Source organism: Larus michahellis, chromosome 9 (assembly GCF_964199755.1).
Source record: "Larus michahellis chromosome 9, bLarMic1.1, whole genome shotgun sequence".
NCBI lineage: Eukaryota > Metazoa > Chordata > Aves > Charadriiformes > Laridae > Larus > Larus michahellis.
In genome coordinates this window covers 41,624,420-41,651,128 of record NC_133904.1, presented here as the reverse complement: position 1 = coordinate 41,651,128, position 26,709 = coordinate 41,624,420, and the positions used below count along the sequence as shown (strand labels likewise).

The window sequence follows — 26,709 nt, the reverse complement described above, 5'->3', positions numbered from 1 at the left end:
GTCCTCTGCTTATTTGAAATGGGTGGCGTCCGCAACAAAACATCTCGTGTAATCTTCCGCAGCTCCACACTCATTTGGAGGAATCTGGAAAGTACCCATTCCTGCGGTTTCTCCTTATTCAACTCACAGGCAGACACGATGCTTTAGATATCCTACTGCTATTTGAAGTTTCCGAACAATGTGACCAATGTGCAAGAAGGAAGAGCAGGCGCATTCCTCCTGGGGCAGGGAAAAACAGGGCGGCCCTCGGTGGGTAACAGCAGGAAACCGAGAGCTGCAGCGTGCAGCCCGGAAAGCGAACTTCACTGGTGGCCACCGCTGCCGTGTTCAGGGTGAATGGGAGCTGCTACCAGCAAGGAAAGAAAGGCAACGTTTTGGGTGGGTGGAGGTGGGTGAAGAGAGGACCTCAGACAGCAGCACAGTGAACGGGAGGAGAGGTCTGAAAAGCAGGCTGCGCAGTTATCCCCTTTTCCTCATGCTCCATTTATTGGGACATAAAACCCGATTTCTTTGAGTCCAAATTTCAGTATTTGCACAAATAACAGTTTCAACAGCCTTGCCATTCATCCTGGGCTTTGGCATTTGTCATGCCTCTTAACGTCTGTTGAAACACGCTGTTGGGTTTCCAGCCTCAGGCACCCCATCCCTCCCTGCTACCCCTGCCAGGGCTGCGGAGGCTTCGCAGACACAGCCGACGGTCGTCTTCTAACGGGTGTTCTGCCCTGGGGATGCCTGGGCTGGTGGGCCTGCAGCCAGCCAGCAGCAGCGGGGACCCCGGCTGCCCGGCGCGGGGCGGCAGGGATGTAACAGCCGGTCCCGCTCAACACCTGGGGAGCCCAGCAGTGATTTATGACAGCAAAGGTCCGCCACACTGAAAGTCTATTCATCCAGAAAAATAAACAGTTTAGGAAAAAAAGCCTCAGCCTTTGGAAGGCTCTCACTCTGCAGACCAGGGGCTGTCGAGAAGCTAAGTTTAGGGAGAGGTACAAATCCCTCCACCCCAGTGAATTTTCGCTGCCTGACTCATGTGCATCCGTTTACAGAAATACAGGGCGCTAGAGAGAAGTCGATACACAGCACATCTCTGCTGGATGAAGTCACAAGCAGTTAAACGTGTCCCACCGGCCCCATCCTGCCGAAAGGAAGCCGGGGCTGGACTGCAGGAGGTCAGCTGATGGGTGGCCAGATTTTCGGAGCAGGAATCCCTCAAAGGAAGGTTTTTTGTCTCACCCTCACTATGAATCTCTGAAGGTCAAGCTGCACACGGCAATTACAAACCTCACGTTATGAGAGTCATGTTTTAACTTTTTAAGTAATGCAGCCTTCCCCAGACAAATGCTAATAAAGAAAGGCTTTATTAGCCTTCTATCCCATATAAATATAACTTTGGGTGCATATTAAGCTCTCAGCAGCTATATCACTGAATTTTTAAAATTCCTCCAGCATTCTTGTGAACAGTAAGTGTAACATGGTTGAATTTTCTCTTGCATATAACACAGAGCACGGAGGAGGTTCTGCATGGGTTAAAATGCATTGCTCTTTTTTTTTTTTTTTTTTTTTTTTTTTAAAAAAAGGCTTTGCGGCAGGCAGGGTACACAGCTCAGACTGCAAGCTCCAGACTAGCTGACGAGAGCTACAGCCACCTTAAAGGTGATTTGCTTTTTCATTCCAGTTGTGCTGGTGTTTTTCTGGCCCAGATGGCAATACCATGCGGGTCTGCATCTCCCTGCAGCGGGCCGTCAGACAGCACACACGGCGCCGCGCGGGACAGCCCAATACCAACAACCGGCATTAAACGGGTTTCTCTTGGAGTCTCTGAGCCTTTCCTTCAGCTCTTCACGGCAAATACCCTCCCTGCAACTCTCTTCACCCGAGGTGAATCCTGAAGTCAAAAACTCTGCCGAGTACCGCTGCCGAGTTCAGATCTGAGGTTTGCCCAGGGAAAGGTCGTTACTTTCACACATACACAAAAGTCTTCACAGAGCATTTAACTGAGGAAAAGAGAGCATCTACTCTCAGTGCCTTTTCATTTGGCTCTATTTGATGCATCCTCTCAAAAAATAAAAAGGGAGTTAATGGACACAATTAGTCTGTGAGAAAATACATCAGTCTCCAGATTTCTGAATGAGCTCTGCAAGAGACGAACTACATGGCACTGATCTCACAGCAGCAGTCAATTCCTATTCCCTTCCAAAATTCTATTGGCCAGATGGTCTACAAAACTCAAGGGAAAATTACTTAAGTGTTTGGAAAGGCTTTCAGTGTTAAGTTGGTCTCCAAAATGAAACCAGACTACCCTTCTAATTATTCTTAAAAGTAAGGTATACCTTGCTTTTCTAATCAAATTACGAAGGAGCGGTGCTTCCAAGTTCACTTCCCTAAAGAAAAAATGTGAATTCAAGTACAGCCTTGGTTTTTTGTTTTTTTTTTTTTTTTCTAAACTGATCTAATCAGGTTTGTACAGCAGAATTCTGGCTGGCCAAGGTTCTCCTGTCGAGCAAACTGCAGGTCAGATGTGCAGTAATAGTTCCTCAACAGCTACACGCACTTACTGCTCAATGCCGTATCTTCCAATTTTCTGTATCACTTGCAGGGGTCAAAGCCAATCGTGCCAGAGAGAGAAATGAACAGCGAACTCTTGAGGGGTTACAATATAAATAAAAATACCCCTGCAAAATAATTTCAAGAAAATGGTTAAACACATTACAGCTGAGGAACCGCAGAGCCTTAAGCAATGTAGACTAGCATAATTACCAGCACGTAGGAAGCAAAAGCAGCAGCTAACCATTGGAAGAATTGGTCACAAAAGGGACCAAGAGTTTCCTGCAATTAACCACTGAACAGCTTTACCAGATTTTGAAACTCTCATCTCTTTGCCTTGCCCTGTTTAAACAACCCCGGTTCATTTTGCACAGAGTTAAGATGAAGTAGTGCACTATATAGTAAACTCTGCATTTGGGTGAAAAAAAAGGCAAAGCCCCAGCACAGGCTGGGGACCCCCCTGCCCTCCTCTGGGGCGCTGCTGGCTACACTTCCAGAGCTTCCCTGCAGGGCTTCCCACCAACGGCTACACGGGGCTTCTCCTAACGCTTGGGTTCCTGCACGCGATGCTGGCCCCACTGACGTCCACCGCAATTTCTGCTGTTGAATTTATTGCATGTGATTTTGCCCCTTAAAAGGTCAAATTTCTCAAATAAAACAAATCCCACTTTGCACCAAGTTCTCCACTGAAAAAGCATGTATATTCCATGCTTTCTGTGTTGGAGAAGGTGTGTTCACACCGATCTGTCACAGGTTGAGGAAGAGTCTGTGATGGAAGAAATGAACCTATGCCATTACTGCAGTGCGTCCATTCGTGTAAAAGCATCCAGCAACCAACTGCGCTACTACTACCCAAAGTTCACTGCCTGCTGGAAATCAGTCTCTTCATAAAGCTGCAGGTGAAGGCCAGATGGAAACAGAGACCACTTGCTATTGGGATTGATTACAGACACATTTACATTCAGGGGCATATAGATTTGACCGGATTCCTCTCATTCATGGTTTGTCCACTGGTATGTCACGTGAAGCTCTCCCAGCCACCAACGGCATCTCTGTAAACTTGTACGACAGCAAATACAATGGGGCCCAAGGTACTATGGACAAGAGTGCAGGCACATGCACACAGACACATATATAAATATTCAAAACTGTAAGACTGAAAACCACTGGCCCAGCCCATGAAACCTCAGGTGTCAGTGAACTGCACCAGAACCTGTCTCGTGATTCGGTCTCAGACCCATTTCTCATTTCCGAACCCCACCTGCTTGCTTTTAGGGAATAGCCTGTCTAACCAGTTGCATCACATCACAAAGCAGCTGTCAGGAAAGAAAAAACAAAACAAAACAACACAACCACCTAAACATTCCACAAGGCATCCAGCTAATGCCAGCAGCTTGCTGGAGAAACGTGGAGTAGCAAGCACGGGAAGTCTGGTTTACATGTATAATATAAGCTTTAAAAACTGGCATCCCTGCTTTAACATCTTCTAATTGTATTCCCTTTAAAATTTACTCTAAAAGTTTAACCATCCACAAGTTTCAAAATAACTTCCTTTTGCAGCTTCTTTGCATATTCCGTCATCCACATCCCGATGCCAAAATACACCACCAACAGCTCATTGCTCCTTAGGACAAATCTGGTAATACACGCCAGAGAAAAATTTCACAGGGTCAGCTAAAACTACAGCACTGCCAATGCACGCAGTTAAACAACAGAAATGTTAATAACTAGGTCTCTATTCACAACAAAAGCACTTTAATAATAATAATAATAATAATAATAATAATAATAATAATAAAAGAGCAAATGAAAACACCATACCAGAAAACCTACCTCCCAAGCGGTTTGTTCTGCCTTCTAGTTTCTGAACCTTTAGGTTGAGAGAGGGACATGGGATTACGTGGAATTGGAAGCTCTTCCCCACTATCAGAGACAGAAGTGTAGCTAAGTTTCTTCAGAAAACACTTCAGAAAACAAGGTGTACGTGATTGTGCTGCCTTTGCATCCAACCGTGTTTTAACCTGTCAGCCCATTTCAACCAAAACTGACAGGCAGAAGACTCGAAGATGATCCAGGTCCTGCGTGCTTTGTGAAAATCAGAGACGGAGACAAACTCCCTTCCTCCACCACGGGTGTATGTGCTAGCAGAGATCCCAAAGGGCTCCACAAAGGAACTGGGGCTGCTGAGGTCAGAGGTGGAGGACAGGATAAGAAAGGACAAGTTTGCAAGCAACTGCATTTTGTTAGATTTACTATTTAGTTTTTCCTCAAAACCCAGAAAGTTTAAACAGCTTCAGAATTTATGTTGATATATAAACCCATTTCTCATTAGTCCTTGTCGACTACTGTCCTCTAGTCTTAGCATTAACATTGGAAAAAAATTTTCACGTTTGCACCACTGAGGCTTACAGAAAATAGGTATTTTTGATGTGTTCTCTTGAGAAAATAACTATATTCAATAACAGAAGGGTTACAGAAAACCAAATACCTGACACGAAGGGTTCTGAAATTAGTCACTGAGCCAGCTTTAGGGATTGGCTCCCCAGCACTGATTCTTATTTGCCATTTACTCTGTAATCAAATGAGCGCAAGGTGAGCATAAAGCACTCGCATGCCACTGTTAGCATTTTATATCCTCTTTGAATACATAAAACAAATGACATCATGTGCAAAGGACTGGAAAAAACGAGGTTTCAAATAATTATTTTTAAAGACCTGATTTGCACACGTGGTTTGACCTAATTTAATTAGAAATCTATTTCCAGCTCAATTTTGTCAAGTGTGGCCACGCTCACTGGACTGCATAGGTTTTCTTCGTCATTTCCTTTCATTGATCCAGCCACACCGGACATCATTTTCCAAAGTCCTCATCTTTTGCATAACTCCATCTCTGTCCATGCAGTTTTACGGTGGCTTTAACAGAAGTGGAGATTAATGCTGAGTTCTTTGGACATTCCCATTTATTTCTGTTACCCCCCTTTTCTTCTTTTTAAAAGAATTTGGTTTAGCAAAGTCAGCAATTAGCACCCATTAAGAGGCTGAATGATGTAAGCTTAGTATTCATACGTCTCACGATCCAATGAGAACTGGTGTTTTATCACTAACCGGGACGGCAAATGTTGGCCACAGTCAGGGGTGGGTCCAGCTAGTGGTTTTGCCCTCGCAGCAGTCATATGCGAGAACATGTTTCTGTGGCAAGGCAACAACCTTCTACCTGCTAAAGCTTCCTTTTGTTTTTGCCAAGAAACAAGAAAAAAAAAAAAAGGGGGCAAAAAAGCCAAGAATAATCACGTAAGAAACTATTTTCTGCCAAACCTCAAGAGAGCTGTTGTTCTGTTTCATCATCGGCTCCAGGCACACCCACCGTTACGAAACGACGCCAGCATCCGTGCAACCCAGGGCAGAGCACGCGGGTTAGAGATGCTAAATCTCGGCAGCACATCCGCAGAAATGAATGGCTACGCTGATGGCAAACATGGATATGGCAAACACAATAAGGAAGGGGGTGGGGATTAAAAAAAATTTAAGATGTAAAGCCCTCTGCATCGCCTCATGTATTTCAAACACTGCTTCCTAATAAAGGTTCCTTCAGCCAGTGCTGATGCACAAATATGGATGTCCTCCTCGGCAGCCAGGACACGAGCCAGACGTGGCTTATCAGATCGCAACCAACTCCTGGAAACACACCTAGAGAACCGCGCTGTCAGCAGCCTGCCCCGGGGCAGGGAAAAATGCAGAAGCAGCAGCTTCCCTGCTTCTCTTTCTGATCATGCTCCCAGTATTTATAAGGAGATCCCTGGGAATGAGTATGCATCATGCAGTCTCTGGGGACTTCTCATATCACGCAAGGACTATCGACAGTGAACAGCTCAGATAGCAGGGCACTGTGTAATGACGTTCACGCTACTTGCTTGGCAATAAAGGAAGCTAGAAAGGAAGGAAAACCCGCTGTTGGCATATGCTCCTGTAATCTGAGGGAACAGCCCCTCTGGAAGTTCAGGCGGTGTTTACACACAACAGGATTCAAACAGACAGGCTCCCCATTAATAATGACGGTTTATATAGCACAGTGGCATCTCCATCCCGAACTCCACTGGCACCGACAATCCCCGTCCGGCCCCGGTCCAGCTCCCCGGGGCAGGCTCAGCACTGCCACCATCACAAGGGCAGCCAAGGTGCCCGGAGCCTCAAGCCTGTCAGAGGCAGACTAGAAGGCTGTCTCTGTAACATAAAGAAATAGTCAATTTTAATATTAATAACATCAAAAGGGAGATGTCTGCCAGAACTTTGTAATGTAAACAATGCAGCGTACAGCAACCACAAAAGCTCGGAAAGCCAAGTTGCCTTTAACCTACTCACTATGACATTCAAAATCCATCTGCATGACAGATAGGACAAGTGCCATGCAGGCTCCGAGCATCACCCAGAGCTGATAAAAATCATTTTCCGCCATTCCTGGTCGGAGAACTGTGAATTTGGCAGAAGCAATAAGCCAAATGACGTTACACAACCTAACCAGGAGTTTTTTGTGACTATTCGAACAGCCTCATGAACGCACCAGGTGCTGTGCAAACACACACAGAAACCTGACCGCTCATGCATGTCTGTATGCGCAGACACCTGTGCCAACACGAACGTACTCTGACTCCAACACGCAAGTCAAGGACACAGGCCAGGCAAAGTCTTCCACCAGGTGGGTACCTAGAAACTAACACGATGCAAAGAAAGGGGGAGAGGAACATAGGAAAGGGTGAATCCCAAATCCTCTCTAACCTTTATTCTCCAGCCTGTGGGATCAGAGACCTGAGTTTCCAGCCTTTGTTTTGTGACTTCCTCTATTCAAACCAGTTCTGACTGAAATCTTTCAAGTGTCCAAAAGAAAGGAAAGCTAGCACATCTCTTTATTCCTTCATCCTTTCTCTATTTTCAGGCATATTTATGGAGAGCAGGCTACAATACATGTAGCTTCTCCAGATGCAACCTCTTTTTCTGCCAAGGAAACTGCCCCAATTGGGCATCCAGCAATCTGCTATGCCCTGTGCACGTGCACACCTACTCAACAGCGCGTGAGCTGGGCGCTCAACGCATTTGGGAAACGTCAGACCTACTTAGGCTGATCTGCACATGCACAAAAAGCCCCATGTATCCCGAGTGCACCACATTTACTGGCACGTACCACCTCTGCGATGTCCAAGCTGTCCCGGGCTTCCCAACTGCTGGGTTCACTGGGCACACCCTACGCCTCAAGTGTTCATGGGCCTGCCTGTGGAATTTGGCAGCCTGCCACTGGGAGAGATGACAAAACATATTCTAATGTCTCTGGAAACAAGTCACCCTTCATCAAAAAGCACAAACACAGGCTGCGTGGAGAATGGATTGAGAGCAGCCCTCAGGAGAAGGACTTCGGGGTGTTGGCTGATGAGAAGCTCAACATCAGCCAGCAATGCGCGCTCGCGGCCCAGAAGACCAACCACATCCTGGGCTGCATTAAAAGAACTGTGGTGAGCAGGTTGAGGGAGGGGATTCTGCCCCTCAACTCCACTCTGGCGAGACCCCCACCTGCAGTACTGCGTCCAGCTCTGGGACCCCCAACACAAGAAGAACATGGACCTGTTGGAGCAAGTCCAGAGGAGGCCACAAAGATGATCAGAGGGCTAGAGCACCTCTCCTATGAGGACAGGCTGAGAGAGTTGGGGTTGTCAGCATGGAGAAGAGAAGGCTGTGGGGACACCTTATAGTGGCCTTCCAGTATCTAAAGGGGCCTACGAGAAAGCTGGAGAGGGACTTTTTACAAGGGCGTGTAGCAATAGGAAAAGTGGTAATGGCTTCAAACTGGAAGAGGGTAGATTCAGATTGGATATCAGCAAGAATTATTTTAGGATGAGGGTGGTGAGACACTGGCACAGGTTGCCCAGCGAAGCTGTGGCTGCCCCATCCCTGGAGGTGTTCAAGGCCAGGCTGGATGGGGCTTTGAGCAACCTGGTCTAGTGGGAGGTGTCCCTGCCTAGGGCAGGGGGGTTGGAACTGGATGATCTTTAAGGTCTCTTCCAACCTAAACCATTCTGTGATTCTATGAAAAAGGAATCCCACGGGAGGAATGGTGGGGTGCACCCAGGTCATGTACTGGTACTGCCTGTCCTCTTCTGCAGGAAGATGCACAGACAGGATCGGTTCCCGCTGTCAGCAACCGATGAAAAACTGGAAGAATTCACTACAGCAACTTGATTTTCAGAGCAGCAGGGATACGCTGGTCCACAATACTTTACTCTCTGATATTAATAAGAGGCAATCAGGTATCTGCTGATATAATTTGGCTTCTGGAGGCAGAATGTTTGCAAGAAGCCTGTTACGATAAATATTTCACGTTAGACTGGAAAAAGCAAATATTAGAGCAAAAACATTTTTTCCTGGTTTTTACCTTTTTCCATATAACAAGACAACATCATGGACAATCTGTGTAAATAATACATTTGAGAGTCCATTATCTAAGCCATACACATATTTATTTTATGTAGGTTTTGTTGCATATTTTAGTATAATTGTTCATAGGTTTAAAGCCAGGAGTAAAACAAGAGCAGACAAATCTACTACAGCAGAAATAATCAGTAAATTGGTTATTCTTTTGTTATTTTTAAATACTAGGAAAAACCCATGCTAAAATTTAGCATAATAAACGAGACTGACAGAAAATTCCTCAAGTTCAGTCAAATAAATATTTTCCAAAGACCACCACATATTTCTCTCATGCCCTTTTCCTCAAAATGTTTCCACTTTCAACAACAGAAATACAAGAAAAAAATTGCATCAAAAATGCTGATATCAGTTGTAGCAACTGCACAACGGTGGAGTCGGAAAATCGAATTTAGTCAATTCCAGTATTCAGTAAACCTCAACAAAATGCCAGTATTTTACCAACTGGTCTCACTTTTGGTTGTAAACACTCGTCACCGAATGGAAAGTCAGAAGAACTCACATTAATATTCACACCTATTTAGGTAATGACAAATTATTTCAGTACGATAGTACTCCTTTTTTTAGTATGCAGCACTAAAGACACTCTATAAAATATTAAACATCCTGCTAAATTAAAACGTATGCTCAAACAAAGCAAATGAAATGCAATGTTTTGACGTTCCTGAAACAAAGTTGGACGATGTAAGCCAACTCCTTTCTTAAAATTTTCCCCACTAACGTTTCTGTTGAACTCAACATGTTTTGATTCGAGTGGAACTGTTTTCAAACAGCATGTTGTTCAGCGAGTGGCTGCGAACCAATTCTCACAAATCACCTCCATAAGTACACTAATTCCTCTTAGCCAGGATCCCAAGGCGCTTTACAAAAACAAGGACTGCCTTCATTTTAATAGCTACAGTCATAAGGAGAGCTCCATTTCCAGCAAATCCATGCTTTTTCGAACAAGGATGAGAGGCAAGAAGACAAGCCAGATCTGCTGGATGGCAGCTGTACACGTCAACCCCCCTCCCACCTTTATGAAAAAGTGTATTTCTTCCACAATGGGAGCACCTAAAAGCACCGCCACAGACCACGTGCTAGCTATTACCTATTAGCTAATAACAGCACTTCTGCGGGGCGCTGAAAAAGGCCACAGTTTGCTACAAAGCACGCCTTCTGCACTCCCTAGGGTCTCAGAAGTTACTGAAGTTTCATGTTTTCTTGGGGAAAAAAGAATGGGATGGGGAAGAAATGACCTTTGAAAAGGTGCTTATAAAGCAAACCTTAAAAACCTTTCAGGAATCCCACAAAGTCAGTGGGTTACGAGGGCAGGCTTATAACACATAAGGCCTTTAAAAAAATAAGCATACTACAAATAGCTGAAAAATAGTTTCTTCTTTAATTTTATTCCCAAGATCCATATTCACAGAACTCCGCAGGCCAGGAAAATTACTGCTGGCCAGCAGCCTGAGAACAGCTGAATACCAGATTATCACGTTTACGGATTTTGCAATTGAAATTGGACATCACAATTTAAAATTACCTACTGGAATTTTCATTATGACGGGACAAGGGGCTGGCCTGCGCCTGTCTACTGACCGAGAGAGCTGTTCGACCCCAGCTGACAATGAAAACTGGCTTTTAAACTGCATTTCCCCACAAATGCCTTGAAAGGGCAGCATCAACAGTTATCCCAACAGATTTTGCCGCTGTGTCCTCAGGCAGCTGCAGTCTGAATAGCTGTGCTCCCACCAAACCCAGCTGTACTTGGCTTTCAAGGCAGCAGGAAGATTAAATTTTGGCAAAAGGCTGCTTTCCTCCAGAGCACTGGAGCTGTGATACCCTCCAGGACCTCACAGCAGCATCGTCACAGAGCCCTCCGTGAACCCACCTGACCCTGGGAGACACCATGAGACATGGTCTCCAGAGGAGCTCTTCCCAGCAGCAAGTACAAAGACCACGCTGATAATGGCCCTGGTTGTCCCAACCACCCCCATGCCCCACACCTCATGTAGCTGGGGGTCCACATGGTGCTGGCCCCTCTTACTTGTGGGGTAATTGAGAGAGCATGGAAGAGGAGCTGTGGCAATCGTCCATGGCAGCCGACCACGCCAGGGTAAGGCTGTGGGAACATCCCTTATGTTTCCGCACTTCCCAACCCCAGCGCTCAAAGTCCCGCTGCCTGACTTGGCAGACTTCTGTGCAACCTCTGCGCAGACATAAACCAGCACGTGGTTTGCAGGACAGCAGATTGCCACACTCAGGACTTCATCTGAGTAACAAATAAAAACAATTCCTTCATGCTACTTCCTTCTCTTTGCTCCACAAGAAGGGGCTTGCTGCTGCCACAAGCTATCTCCAGTCCTACCCCAAGCTCCACTAACGAACACATGTGAAACCTTTCTTGCACAAGCATGGTGCTGCTTTTAACTGCTCCCGGATGGTCTTGATGGGGCAAAAGTTACAACTCTACAGCTACAACTCAGCAGCTGCTAATACAATTGCTTCTTAGGGCGTTATTTCACGACGAGTGAAATAACACGACAAGCTCTCACACAAGTCAGCCCGACTAGGAGGAGTTAATGCGAGCTCACCTCTGCAGTGAGGAGCTTTAACTGAGGGCAGAATGAACTATAAACACATTTTGTGGTTCAAGCAAACCAACATCCATTCTACTTAAAGCAGAAAAACCCACCAGAGAGACTGATCAGGTACCAGGGATGGCAGAAAAAGGTGAAGGTAGGGAAGTCTGAGATAGGACAGAGTTCCACCAGGCCTGAGCTCATGGTCAGAGGGCCAATGGGGCAGGAGACTTCAAAGCCCAGGCTGCTGAAGTGAAGCAGGAGCTAAAATGAACAGTTTTGCAACAGCCCTACTGTGCACAGTCACTGCTCTCTGTGCATGCTGGAAGTGCTGCACGACACCCAGCCCATGGAAAACATTGATCCATCACAGCCCTCAGCAGGAGGATTTGCCTCTTTGCGGACTGACATTTCTGCTGCTGGATTTTTCAGCAACACCTGCAACAAAGCGCTTCTGCTACAGGATTGCTGGAGACCCCACTCAACACATAGGTAAAAACCCTCCTTCAGAACAGGATCGCAATTTAGATGTCTAAAACATATCCCAGAAGCTATCTTTTGGTCCCCAAGATCTCATCCTGTAGGGCTTAACTATTTGGCCTAAAGTAACAAACTTGTTGAACACTTTAAGAGCAAACTATAAAGCCCTGTTACAGATGATTCTTATACAAAAATACGAGTTCCTCAGGCATAAACAAATTCAAACACATTCTTATGGGAAAAACACCTGAAGACTGAGCATGAAACTTAAAAGAATATTTACTGCTGGTGAAGACAACGATGACGCCTCATCTACGCGGACAATGGGAAAGGAGAGAAAGGCAGCACACACTCCACACAATTCTTAAGACCAATTCATCACGCTGTCAAGTTTAAAGCATCAAATGCTGGATAAGTCCATGAAATATACATAACAATAATAATAAAAAGAGACAAGCAGGCTATCAATATTTTTAGGAAACTGACTGATACGTTCCTTTTATTATGCTCTACTAGCTATAGCCCAGAGGTACCAAAGAGGGACTTTCAAAAAAGGTACATGCATCCTTCAGGTCATTAAAGCAGACCTGGAAAGTACCGCTCACGTGGAGCTGTAAGAAAGACTCAGCGAGATGGAGATAAGGTGGTGTGTGATTACAAGGCACTGAAGTTCTGCAATTCCTTTGGAAAAATGTAACAGCACAGTTACTAAAGCTAACCTGCAACGGGAATCATCTCAAACATCTATAAACAAACACTAGTTTTTCTGCTGTTTAAAATTAAGTAATATCCTACCATTCATTCATTAACTCCAATAGCTCATTACTTGTGCGGGAGGCTTTTGGACTGCGAAAAGACAATTTCTTACAAGTTTTCCCCCAATCCCACTGCTTTCTTTTGAAGAAGAAATAACACATACAAGGAGATACTTCTGAGTAGGTCAGGTATTGTAAAACTCAGGCATGCAAGCGCTGGTCACTCTGATGTGCATCTTCACGTAGGCATGATTCTGGATGCTACTGAGCAGTCACGAGTATTGAAATCAGTGTCACTGGGGAGGTGCTTAAAGCGTAACAAAGTGCTTGAGTGGGGAATTAAGAGGTTGAACTGTTTCCCACCGTGCTCATATTACCACCAGTGCATTTTTAGCATGTTCTCTTACCTTCAAAATAGCATGTCCCAGCGCCTACATCTGAAGCGTTATGCAACATGAGCTCAAAATGCCACCAGTTTAGGACAAAAATGCATTGCACTCTCCCATATGGGCATTCAGGTCCAAACCAGGGAGGAGCTGGAAGTGGCAAGCCTGCCAACAAATTATTTGCAAGGATTTTACTACTCTCTAATGGCTGATATGGCACATCTAATTATTGTACATCGCTCTGCTCAGTCAAAGAGCCTTTATTGTATAGAAGCACTCCACAGCTGAGAGGTTTTTTCCACATTTTTCACATCCTTGCTCTTCTATTTTTGATAAACTAGTCCTACACTTAAGAATCTTAATTGAATTCCACTGAAATATTCACTAACTAGAACCAGGACTTCACAATTTGCTAATTAATTTCGCATGTATGATCCATTATTTTAAATTCCAGTGCTGAATATAGTTTGGCATTACCACGCAAATAAGCGGAGAAGCCAAGATCATTAAAAAAAAAAAAAAAAATCCAACACCACCACCCCCCCCCAAATCCCACATACTATGGAAAAAAAATGCTCCTGACTCTGACAACTAAATATACACAATACACTACCTATTTTATACATATATTTGAAATAAAAGTCATTCCCCCTCCTCTTTTTTTTTTTTTTAATTCATCAAGTCAGTCATTCACAATCTAATAGGCCGGATTCAGAGCAGCTATGTTCTGTCCACGGAGATTCACACGTTTTGTAATCAAAGTCCAGTACTCAAATTAAGATTGGAAAAGACCTCTGGGAACATATGGTCCCACCTTCTGTTGAAAGCAGGGCCTCAAGTTAGGTTACCCAAGACAATGTCAAACAGTCTTGCACATTTCCAGCAAGGGTAACTCCAGCACCACCCTGGGAAACCTATTCCAACGTTGACTTATTCTCATGGTAAAGAATTTTTTTCTTACATCCAGATGGAATTTCCCCTGAGCGACCTGTGCCTGGTTCTTCTTGTCCTGTGCATCCCTGTACTTCCATCTTCTATGCAAACCATCGCTGAAGCACTTGAACGCTGTGACTAGATTGTCCGCAGCCGTCTCTTCCCTAGGTTGATAAACATCCAACTCCTTCAGCATTTCCTTCTTCACGCGTAAAGTTCTTCAACCCTCTGAATGTTTTGGTGGCCCTTTGCTGGACCCTCTCCAGTTTCCCAATGTCTCTCTGGAACTAGGGGCGCAAAGATGGGACACAGTGTTCCAGGTGCGGCCTAACAAGAGCAGGGGGAAGTAATCACATCCCCTGATTTGCTTGCTACACTCTTGCTGACGCAGCCCAAGGCACAGTTTGCCCTTGTTGCTGCAAGGATGCACTGCCACCGCCACATCCTTTCTGATGAAGGAGGAAAAGGACCAACATGATGGTGCGGAAGCTCTAAGAAAAGCATGAAGACACTTATGAGAGTGTATTTAGGAGTTGCAGGCAACAGAGAAGAGGAAGAAACACATCTAGCTGGCACATCTAAACACATCTAAACTTCACAGGCATTATTTAAAATCAGAGGCATGAAGCAGTTAAATACTGAACCACCAAACCATGCCTCTCTAGTGTGTTAATGACATCACAGCCATATACATTACACTTTCAAGGCACCCCACTTGTGAGCACCACAGCATTTCGCATCTTATTACAATGGCAGTAGCAGATATCAAGCTCAGACTCACTCCTGCAGGAGAACCCCGTTGCCAGGATTAGCAGACAATTTGTTTGCACTGCTGAACCGAGCATGTACACAATGAGTTGTCGACTCCACCCAGTACACCGCAGCAATACTTCTTTATACACCGCTGCCTACAATAATTTACTAGTTTTCCACGTGGACGAGATAATCAGCTATGCTGCTAAAAACCCAAATAAAGAAAATGAATAGACAAACAAGCACTTCCACCAACTGCTAGTGAAACAGAAAGTAGCGTTTTGTCATTTCTATAAAGAACAACTGATTTCCATACTTGACTCATCAAAATCTCAGTGCCTTGAAGGCTATGATTGGCTTGAAAACTGTAACCAACCACAAATGATAACAAAATATCCCAAGAGACATGACATTTTTAACGTCTCTGTTTGCGGTAGTTTGGAGACTCTGAAACTGCATTTCAGCCCTGAGATATGCTCTTCAGAAGGTGGCTACTTCTGACCCACCCCCAGAAGGCACGGTTTTGAAGTTTTGCGGTTATACATGTTCACTTTCTGGATTGCACTGAACATAACCGAAATGTTTCTTAACGTTTAACCTTCCAGCAACTGCCTGAGGTGCTACCATCAATTAAGGTTTTCAATACAGTCCATAGACTTCAACACTTCATAACTTAGCACGGCCTAGTGATTCTTTCCATGCAGGATCAAGTCTCAAAAACCTCATGTTGCTTCCCCCCACCCCTCCCAACTTGGTCTCAATTACTTCAGCCAGGTATTCAATGAAATGAATTATGCAGGACTCAGCAGACTTTCAAATTGTTTAAGATAAGCTGAAAAGTTGTATTTATGCTTCACTACACTCCTGCCATCGTACATCAGCAGTAGAGTAACACATAACTCACGTCAACAATTGACGCCTGAGTCAATGCCAAGAAGCAGCTGTATTTAAAAAAAAAAAACAACGAAACAAACAGAAACAAAATACCCACCAAAACACTTCCTTACGCAGATCTGCTTCCTTTTTGCATCCAGAATCTTACGTGACTACGTAGAAATAAAAGTATTAGCTGTGCAGAGCCACTACAGGAAGGCAGGGTTGCTTCCACCCTCTGCTAAGCCTCGGCAACGGCACTGCTTCATCTTCATCAGCTGCATTATGGGGAAGCCGCTTCTTCCCTTTTGATTCTCGCAGTCCCAAATCCGAGCACGTCTCTCAAGTTCCCTGTGCCCTCAGACTCCATTGAGGATACAACCGTTTTGCACACACCACAGCTGCAAATCACGGTTCATCATCAGCCGGCAAGATCATACTCCAAAAAACGTCAGCCCCTGGAACTCGCCAAAGACACTGACCTCTCATTCCCTACGCGACTCAAAAACGCCGACCCCAGGAGAGGGCTGATCCCCATCATTAAGACAAAGGAAGTCAAAAGCCCCAGTCAGGTGCCTCTCTACATCAGAAAACAAGGAGATTGCACACATGCTGCTTATGACCTCATTTGGCCCATGAAAACTTCTTTAGAAGGATGACTCTCAGAGCACAGCTGAACGAATAGGGTTAGGAGCAATTCCTCTTTATCTTGATAACTAAAAAAAATGAAGCAGCTACAAACTCAAGAGTCCCACAGTCTGTTCCAGCGCTCAAGAGCCATTGTCTGACCCAAACACTTCAAAAGTGGCTCCCACTTCAGTCGCCCCATCTCTCCCTTTCCCCATTCACCCATTAGAAAAATGACCCTGCGCTGAAAATTAAAAGATAGAAAATACACTAACAAGCTCCTACTGAAGCCGTACCACTCAAAGAATATGAAAATAACAGCTAAAGTCTTCGCAAAAAAAAACATATTTCATCCCCCCAAACTTACAGTTTAGTTATTACTACATGCACAAGCGCAGACCAAGATGTTCTACATCAAGGGCGATCCACAATCACTCTCCAGTTCTTCATAGCAACAGAGCCCAACTGTGTAAGGAGAACAAGGCATCCGTATAATTAAACTTCCGGAGGTAACGGGAGTAGGCAAAGGATTATTCAAATCACCACGCTGTCAGGTCTGGACAGCCATACCTATGTTGTAAGATATGTTGTAAGATTATTAAACACTGGAATAGGCTGCCCAGGGAGGTGGTGGATTCACCATCCCTGAGGTGTTTAAAAAAAGGGTAGATGGAGCACTTAGGGACATGGTTTAGAAATGGCTTTTGTCAGGGTAGGTTAAAGGTTGGACTCGATGATCTTAAAGGTCCCTTCCAACCTCAGCAATTCTATGATTCTATGATTCTATACAGCCTCAAGCACACCGAGAGCAGTGCACAGCCACCGATGTTAGCTTCGCAACGCTTGCAAAGGCACCACCTCTAAGAGTACACCATGTGACAATAACGTAGCAACTACTAGCAAATAAAATGATGGTATTTATACATTTCCAAGATTGTTTTCTGCAGTTTTACTGCGATCCCAAACACCACTGGATTCAAGCTTCCACAGGCTGCCTGTAAGAGGGGGTTCCAAGGCACCGCGGCTGCAGCCCAGGGAGGAAGCAAAACCCAAGAACTTGCGGATGACACCTTCAGCAATCTTGCTTCCTCCCAGATGACACCGACAGTTACGTGATGCAAAACATTGCTCTGCCCTGTCTGAAGGTCCTTACTGACCAGCAGCTCTAAAAAAAAAAAAAACCCCTAATCACTGCCCTCATAGTTTGGAGAGCAACCCCGTGTCCCCCGCACAGCCTTTGTGGTCCCTGGTCTTGAGGGTTCTCAGGAAGACGGACAGTTCTTGCAAAAAACAGTGCATGGGAAGGTCAGAAACTTCTCTTTCCCATATGCATTCAGTAGCGATGGTGCAGAGGCTGGACACAGTCTGACCTTCAGCGCTTCAAAGTTCAGGAAACCAACACATGAAAGAGAAACACTCATTATTTCTCCAACCACCAGCAAATGCACTACTTCCAACTGCCTTCAGAGAAGGCTTTCTGCTACCACCTTCCATGACATTATTCAGAATCGCCTCTTACGTTGTATTGTTCTTCAGATTTCGACTCCTGGAAGCCAGCAATTTACTGAAAAACTCATCTGTCATTTCGAGAGATAACGAATCCAGTCTCATGACTTCTGGGTACCATCTGATTTTTTAATATCTAATTCATACTTTCCAAAAGGCTGAAGTTGCCAGTACTGGCATATTTACGTCCTTCTACTTCATAAGTTGTCAAAAAATCTGCTAGCTTTTAGTCAGTTATTATATGCAAATCCCAACTTTATAACACCTCTAGACAGCTCTAGCATTATCATGGGTACAATTTATACCCCTTCCATTTAATTTAAAAAGACACTGAACTGGAACTGGTCTGGAATAATTCAGTATGAACAATACTCTCCTTCAATAAATCTGTTAAACATTGTTTTCCAAATCTAATAATGAATCCTCTAAATTTTATTTTCATTTTTATGGAGCTGCATATATTAAACCATATAGCCTTATGAATCATCTCCACAGCCAACCAAGCAATTTAGTAATCTTGGTCATTATTTAGCCTGAAATAAGCTTTGCTTTGATTATGTGCAAACTACTATGTGTATCTATTTATGAACGTATGGAAGATTCTGACACCTCTGGAGAATAAAAACATGCGTTAATGACATGAGTACATTATGTGGATAACTGAGATTACTTTATAACTTAAATATTTATGATCCCAAGCCTCTACTAGATAAACTACAAAACGATTCCAGCATTCCCTTATTCACTCCATCAGTCCTAGCATTAATGTGTCCTTCGATCTATATAAACAGCAGTGAAAAAGAAAAGTGGATACCATAGCCTAATTTTTTGTGGTGACCTCAGAAGCAGTTGTTCCATCGCAGCTGTCCTCCTTCAGAGAAAACAGACATTTGCTCTGGTCGCAAGGCCAGCACGAGGGAGATACCACCTGAGTACATTCAGCTGGTGCTCAGCATCTTCTGCAGAGGTACTTCCAAACACCCTGGAGATTTGGATCGCATGAAAAGTGCTTGTAACGGAGTCCATGCTGAATGCCTGCAGTTTAGAGCACCCACTTTTTACCCGTCCACCTCAGCTGTCATCATCTGTCTTCTTCAGCCGCGTGGCTCACTGTCATCCTCCCGCAGAGAGCGGCTCCTTCCATGAGCAAAGCCTCAGCAGAACACCCTGCGTTCACTGACCACACGTATTTATATGAACAAAGCCTTTGTTATGGGTGTGCCTGCCCGGAGCCAGGGTTCCACATGGCCCATCATCTCTCCATGGCGTGACGCACACGCACAAAGCTCCCCCTCAGCACCCGCAGCCTTGCGAGACCCTGTCTCTCAGTGCCTTGCGTAGATGTGGCAGCTAGTCCAAGTGCAGAGCGAGCCGAGACTCAAATCACCCATTATCCAGCGCTGTCAGACCCTGGTCTCACGCGTGCTCAGCGGACAACAGCCTTTGGGTAACATTTTTAATTGTCACTGTCAATACTTCTTACACATTTTGGCAACTAACAGTCTAGTGAACCACACGATAGCTCAAAACATTTTCTCTTGCAGCAGAAAAGCAAATGACATTGCTCCTTCCTGTTTCTGCCACGATTACGCAGCTGATTCACTCTCAACATCCTTAAAAGATGACTAGATTGAAATTTTTTCTCTCCCAATATAAAATAAATGCAGGCATGAAAAGAAAGACAACTATTTCAGAGGCCATTTGGGAGCTTTAGGATCTTTTTACAGGCAGGACACTCTGTGATTACACTGACAACAGCACCCCTGAATGTCTTCTGGTTTCTCATCTGTCCGTGTGAACCCCTGAGCCTCTATTTTTGATTTAATAGTACTGACCTCAGTATCTGAATGACAATCTCAGAAACAACAGACTTAATCAGTGCCACAAAGAGTTACATAAGAAAGATCCCGCTTCTGACATAAAAATAAATAAAGACAATGTAGTATGGGAAAGCAGAAACTCCCCAGAGCTGCTTCTGTAGAGGATTTTCCAGAATCTTTGAAAGAGTAGCTATAGCTTCAGAGGGAAGCCAAAATGTGGTCACAGCAGATGTGCCACCAGAGGACGGACTCCGAAACGGAACATGCATTCAATGCACTGGAATCAGAGGAAGACGAAGAGCCCTCCTGCATTTCTACACCGGGGCCCCCTTCTGCATTCCTCCTGCAACAGGGGATCGATGCAGAAAGAGCCTGCACCGACAGAAAGACGCATCACGCAGGAGCTCCTCAGCGGTGGGATCTGCGGGAGAAGCAAGACCAGACAGATCCCTCCGGAGCCGTTACTCCTCTGATGTACCTCCAAGGGTTGAGCAGCACGGCCTTTTCCTTCCTCTGTCTTCTTTCGCCAAATAGGAACAACACAGACTCAGTTCCCTATTTTATCGTGTCTATTTTCTCTTCCTAGATCATTCTTAGGAAAGGCTTTACAGTGAAAGAACAATTTTCTGGGCTAGTTCTTACAACTAACTGAAGGTGTGCATTGCATAGTGTACACGGCGTGTTATGGCAGACAGTATTTAGTTGCTGTAGTTTCTTGACCGGTAGTTCTGCTTGGGTACCACGGAGACAAAGGTAATAACAGAAATAAAAAACTTGACAGCCTGCCTGCAGAGCAGGGTTAATTGCCCCCTCTGTCTTGAAGAGTACCTGCTGGTTTAGTCTTGGCTGAGCTCTCCACCCAATCCAGGACAGATTTAGCCATCAGTGATGTTAATTTGTGCCAGCCACCTCTTAAATAATTTTGAAGAAGAGAAAATACCACAGGACAGAACAAAGAGGGCAGAGGGAAGTCAGCAGGAAAGCCAACACACCCATCTCACCTCTGGCAGCAGAGAGACATGAAAACAGGGCAGAAGGAAGGGGCACAGAGTTTCACAGGTGACACCATTTTGCATTACACAGAAAAACCAGCAAGATAAAACAGGTTATTACTGGAACATTACTGTCCACCTTCTTAAATGGTGCTCATTTCTGCTTTAGGAAAAACAGCTTCATTAAGAATAGCATCATAAATTAAAGAGGCATCCAAACCTTATAGACTTGTCCATATGTCCCATTTCCAACAACCTGCACCAGTTCAAATATTCCCGCGGGGTCCTGCAAAAAAGCAGAAGAAATAACATTATTTGCAGCAAAGCAACCACTTCATAATGGAGCATAACTGCACACAATCAAAATGAAAACGTCTGTGGCAGATCTCCTAATGACCTGTATTACACACTAAAGGGGAAATAGCCAAATAATAGTATAAGAAATACATTTAATATTGAAGTTTTCAGTCAAGTTGCCCAAAACTCTACACACAAAACAACTCGGTGACGATTTGTAGCATGGCAATACGGCAGATAACAACAAAAAAAATGGAGATGTGTGAGGAATACAAGAATTCAACAGATTCAGCTTAGCAGCAGAATAAGGAATAAACTCCAGGCTTCCTAAGCCTTAGAACACTGAGCTAGGCTAGGGGCTGGGCTGCCGTCTTCTGCTATGAAACACTTCGCACTGGCAAGGTAATAAAGCACCTAAATCATAGAACTGAAAAAAATACCATACGCAGCACCTGAGCCCAATTACCTTACAAAAGGGAAACAGAGCAACACAGGCCATCACAACGCTACAGGGAGCCTGAGAATGCTCAAGGGCCCATTTCGCAAACGTAACAAGGTGGATTTGACTGATGTATTGAAGCCTTGAACCCAAACTAGACTGCTGTTAATTTACACGAAAGGTTCATGTGTCAGGTGATCAGTGCCCCACACCACACCAGCCAACTGGCATCCTACTGGTTTAGCACCAGTTGCTCTAAACCCAACCACTGCAGCACACACCCGCCTCCAATAATGGGATCCAATAACGGGATTCCTTTCGGATATAGGAAGACCATCTTGTTGCAAGGCATGGGCAAGTAAACGCTCGCTCCTGCATGACTGAGCACATTAAGAAATTTGTTGCTTCAGTTAAAACTCACTCGAGAGATTTATATAAAAACATTAAGAACTCAAGAGACCAGTTTCTTGGTTTCTGGCTGAGCTATTTCTCAGTCAGCTCATTTCTTGGGATGATATCATTGAGAGATTTACATAAAATATTATTAACTCCATGTGTCAGTTTTACTACATCTGTTTCGGCAATCTGTCATGTCAGTTGATGCCTATTGGTACTGCTGAGGGATGTGATACAGAAAAACATTATCTCAGAAGTACAGTTTCTATGGCCCTTTTTTTTTTTTTTGGGGGGGTATCAAGCTACTTCTCCACTCCACTTACCTGTTATTCTTTTAATATAAATAATGCCTTCTTCTGTATCTGATATGGAAACATTTACTTAGGCAAAATCCCAGCGGAAACATACTGTCTTTTTTTCTGAGCAGATTCTGCCTTTACTGGCACAACCGTCACGATAAACGGCAATAGCTTTCACTGTCAGAACAACACAGCACCAACTTCCACAACTGAAAGTACTAATGAGTTCGTTTGGTTTTGCCTTTAAGTTAAATGAGTTTTAATCTTACACTTCCTGGATTGTCAACCTCACAAGACCTCTTTTTTTTTTTATTTTAAAAAAAAAAAAAATCACACTAATTAACAATGCATAAACCAGATCAAATCACTTACCGTGCACAGGGCAGTCTGTGTCATTTCTTTTCTATCGCTTACTTTTAAGACCAGGTCATAAGTCACGGCCTTCTAGACTTAAACCCCAATCCTAGAAGTCTCACACAGAAGGAAATCGATGGGACCACTCGTGTATGGAGCTAAGCGCAGGTATAAGAATGCAACACTGGGATCCTTGTAAAGCACTTTGCTTCCTTCCCTTTTCTTCATTTTGCATTTGTGCTAGTCTTGGATATAAAGGAGCCCCACACTTTGCTTCAGCAGAGCTGAAATCAGCAATAATCCACCGCCACTGCTAAAGCATCAGGTGGGTGCTCCAAACCTCTGCCCCAGAGCCGTGCCTTGGGTTGTCACGGTCCGTGCAGTAAAGTGCACAGCAGTTCCCCCAGGAACCCTTCCGGACAAGGGTCTCCGTGCACAGTATCTCCTGTATCTCTCCTCAGGAAGCAGGAGCAGCATCCCATTTCCACACCTCTTCCGCAGAAAGCAGCGCTGCTGAATTAAGCGGTGTTCATAGAGCGCAGAAACCTAGAGGAAGCTAAACTGCATTTTCAACTCGGAGTTTGCAACTGTCCCTCTCACTTAAATGTCTGCTCCGTCCTCACTCTTCTGCTCCAAGCTTATTTATTATGCAAATATAATAATTTAATGTGCCTCAAAATCAGCTTCTCTCTCCCCCTCCAATCAATTTCATTCTGATTTAGCATCCTAATAGCTTGCTTCTAAAGGTTCCAGACACTCTAGGAAAAACCCAAACAATTATCTAAATAAATGTTAGCATTAACTTTAATATAGTGAAAATCCTACCCTGTCCTTGCCAGCCAATTGAGTATTAACATGCGAAGCCTCCGCAGCTCTGAGTGCAGCCAAAACACTTGGCCATCTCTCTTCTTTTAATCAGGACACCATAGCGAACCGAGCCTTGTTAAGAGTCATAAAGGATATTAATCTGGGCTCTGAGTTTGGTCCTTGGATTGCCCTTGTTCGCTTGGAAATCAGCACTGCATCGTTCGCTGGCATTCTTCACAATGGCCCAACTTCTTAATTATCTTGGAGTTCGGCAACATCTTTGATGTAGTCCTCCCTCTCAGCTACCATTTAAGCCCCGTGGTCCATCTAACCCTTCACCAAGCCAGCCCCTGCCAAATTGCTGGGTTCACTTTGACAGATGCCAAAATCCTGGCCTGAACATTCATCACGTTAAGGTTAATTACTGTAATGCACTGTACCATATGGTGGCCTTCTTGCTTTCCTGCAAGTCACCTGCAGAGTACTCAAAAGGCAAGAGGAAGACTGCTGCCCCAGAGGCACCCAGGCCACATCCATCTTCTCCACAAGGCAGAACAAAGAACAACGTACGCAGCAAGAGCCTAACCAAAATGCACTTTTCACGATCTCTGTGGCTAAACAAGATACAGGTGTCTGAAGCTCAAGTTCTTCTACAGGGCCTCCACAGCCTGGCACTTAACGCAGAGATCAGAGACTTCTTAACCACCCGACTGCCCTGATGAACCCAGGGCGGGAGCACCCCAACAAGATGCTCCCACAAGATTTGCAAACTACAGCTCAAACCACCTCTTTCCAGGAAAAGGGGAAAGCCCTGGCAAGCAGCCATTTGGAGGGGAGCAAGGTTAGCTCATGCAGTTTGAAAAAGACCCCAACCCCAGCTGTGCCCCCCCGCTGGACCTCCCAACAGCAGTGATGTTGGTGGGAACACAGTGCCAGGCAGCTCCTGCTGGGCCCAGGAACACCCAAGACAAGGCAAAGGTAAAGCACCTGCATTTACATCATTTCTACAGCCCAGCCTCACCCGCCAAGCACAAACCCCAAACTAAGGCTGCTGATGTGCTGAAAAGGTTTCCTCCATAAGGACACATTTGTCCCTTCCCCTGTCAGGGCTGAAACCCGCCGTGCTCACAGCCTCTGGGAGGTTCCTGCATTGGATGGTTTCTACACAAAGCCTGCAGTCTGGCTTGCAGCACTACTCTTTTTCAAACTTACACTGGTTTCTTATCATTTATTTAAGAGATAAGACTCATCTGCTAAAGCTCTAAAGAAGAGCTTCCGCTATTTTGTCTTAGTCCCCTGAGCAGAGCCAGGTTAAACTTCTGCTTGCCCAGCCAGGAGCCTTATGCCATCCTCACAAACTTTACTGTCTCTGCCGCCTTTCTTCTTTCTGTCTCTGGTCTGGAACACCCTCCTTGCCGTGTGATTATTGCAAAGGCTTCTCCAAGCCTTCCCTCCCCCCCCCCCCCCCGATATTTTTAGAAAGTAGCCTGCTTTGGTTTCACTGCCTGGGGCCGGCTGCTTTTTGCCACAATTGAACTCTTCCCTCTTCTTCTGTGGAGAGTACCCCAGAAAAAAAGCTGACTTAGTTGGACTGGGTCGATAGGTGGTCAGCTTCTATGTAAAAAAAAGCGAAGTGGAACTAAGGGGCATCATACACAACTCTGTTAACTAACACCGTGGCTTTTAGTATGGCCAAAGTTTGGATTACGTTAAAAAACCTGAAAACACAAGAGCATAATGATAAAAATTCATAGCAAACTAGGTGAATGCTGACTTTTTTAGCTTTGGTGAAAAAAAAAAAAAAAAAAGCCAAACCTCAACAAAAACCCTCAAAAGCCAAAACCCCACGCACATATTTTCTTCTAGAAAATCCTCATTTCTCATGCTTTTTCTCTCCACAGCTTCGCAGCGTTCACACAGCCCCCAGGAACGGCAGCAGGAATCATTTCTTATCCCGGGAGGGGACGGGACCGCGCCGGTGGAACCCCGCGAGCGGGGCAGAGCCGCCCTCCCGCGGGACGCTCTCGCCAGCGAAGGGGACGCGACCTCTCCAGCGCCGGGTCCGGGCGAGCTGCCGGCCGGCGAGCAGCAGCCCCGCAGGCTCCTCGCCCCGCTGACCCAGCGCAGCCCTCGCCCCACGGCCGCCTCCTCAAACGCCGGGACGTGCGGACGGCATCGCCCGGCTCTGCCCAGCGGGGACACGGCACGGGTGTCCCCCGGCCACCTCCTGCGGCGCCGGCAGAGCGACATCCCCTCAAGAAAAGGGGGGGTGGGTAGTAGGGGGGATGGGGTGGTGGGTGAAGCCTTTGCACACCCCATGAGCCCCCAGCCCCGGCGCTCGCACGGCCCGGCGGGGACGAAGGGGTCCCGGGGCAGCCCCCCCCCCCCCGCCGCTCCTTACCCGCAGCGCCGCCAGGTCGATGCCGTCCAGGCTGCGGGCGGCGCAGTCCCGGGCCATGGCGCTCCGCCGAGGCGGGCAGGACGGCGGCGAGCCCTCCGCCGCCCCCAGCTAACGGTCCCGCCGGCGGCCCAGGGCGGCCCGGCCGTGCCCCGGCCGGCGCAGGGAGGCGGGCATGCCCGGCCGGCCGGAAAGCCCTCCCCGCTCGGCGGGCGCGGAGAAGCAGCCCCCGGGCCGGGCGGCCGCCGCCGGCAACTTTCACGGAGAGGGTTCCTCGGGAGAAAAGTTTGCGAGGAAGTGACGTGCCGAGGCGGCGGGGGTCGGGGCCACCTGCCGCCGGGCGCTCCCCCCCCCACCCCCCACCCACGCGTGGGGAGCGGGGGCTGGGAAGCGCGGTCGGTGCGGCCAGCGGAGGGTCGGGAATCGCGGCGGGGACAGTCGGGGCCGGCGGCAGGCAGGGGAGGGAGAACCTGCAAATTTCCCCCCCCCCCCCGGCTTCCACCCAGGAGCTGCCGTCCCAGATGGCACACGGGGCACGGCGTGCCACAGGGCTGAAGGAAATTACACCAGCCATTAGAAAGAAAAATAGATCCCCCCAAAATAACACAAGTACCCCCACAACTTAAAAAAAAAAAAATCAAAACAACAAAACCAAAACTACATTAAAAATAACAATAATAAAAACAGAGTCCAGAGGAGGCCACGAAGATAATCAGAGGCTGGAGCACCCCTCCTCTGAGGACAGGCTGAGAGAGTTGGGGGTGTTCAGCCTGGAGAAGGCTGCGGGGACACCTTATAGCGGCCTTCCAGTATCTAAAGGGGGCCTACAAGAAAGCTGGAGAGGGACTTTTTGCAAGGGCCCATAGCAATAGGATGAGGGGTAATGGCTTCAAACTGGAAGAGGGTAGATTTAGATTGGACATAAGGAAGAATTCTTCTTAGGATGAGAGTGGTGAGGCACTGGCACAGGTTGCCCAGCGAAGCTGTGGCTGCCCCATCCCTGGAAGTGTTGAAGGCC

The 26,709-nt window shown here is 46.0% G+C and overlaps 1 protein-coding gene across 4 annotated transcripts in view; it reads right to left on the bottom strand.

Annotated features, from left to right (window-relative positions):
• NRK (Nik related kinase) overlaps nucleotides 1-26,709 on the bottom strand; it is a 116,824-nt gene that overhangs the window by 80,263 nt on the left and 9,852 nt on the right. For 3 of the 4 annotated variants that reach the window (XM_074601811.1, XM_074601812.1, XM_074601814.1), the window contains exons 1-2: nucleotides 25,695-25,947; nucleotides 20,922-20,987 (exon numbers count right to left, since the gene is read on the bottom strand). In XM_074601811.1, the coding sequence (XP_074457912.1) occupies nucleotides 20,922-20,987; nucleotides 25,695-25,751 (123 nt within the window). In that variant the 5' untranslated portion in view covers nucleotides 25,752-25,947. Of the gene's footprint in view, nucleotides 1-20,921; nucleotides 20,988-25,694; nucleotides 25,948-26,709 lie in introns of those variants that run through there. The other variant, XM_074601813.1, reaches the window with a different exon arrangement.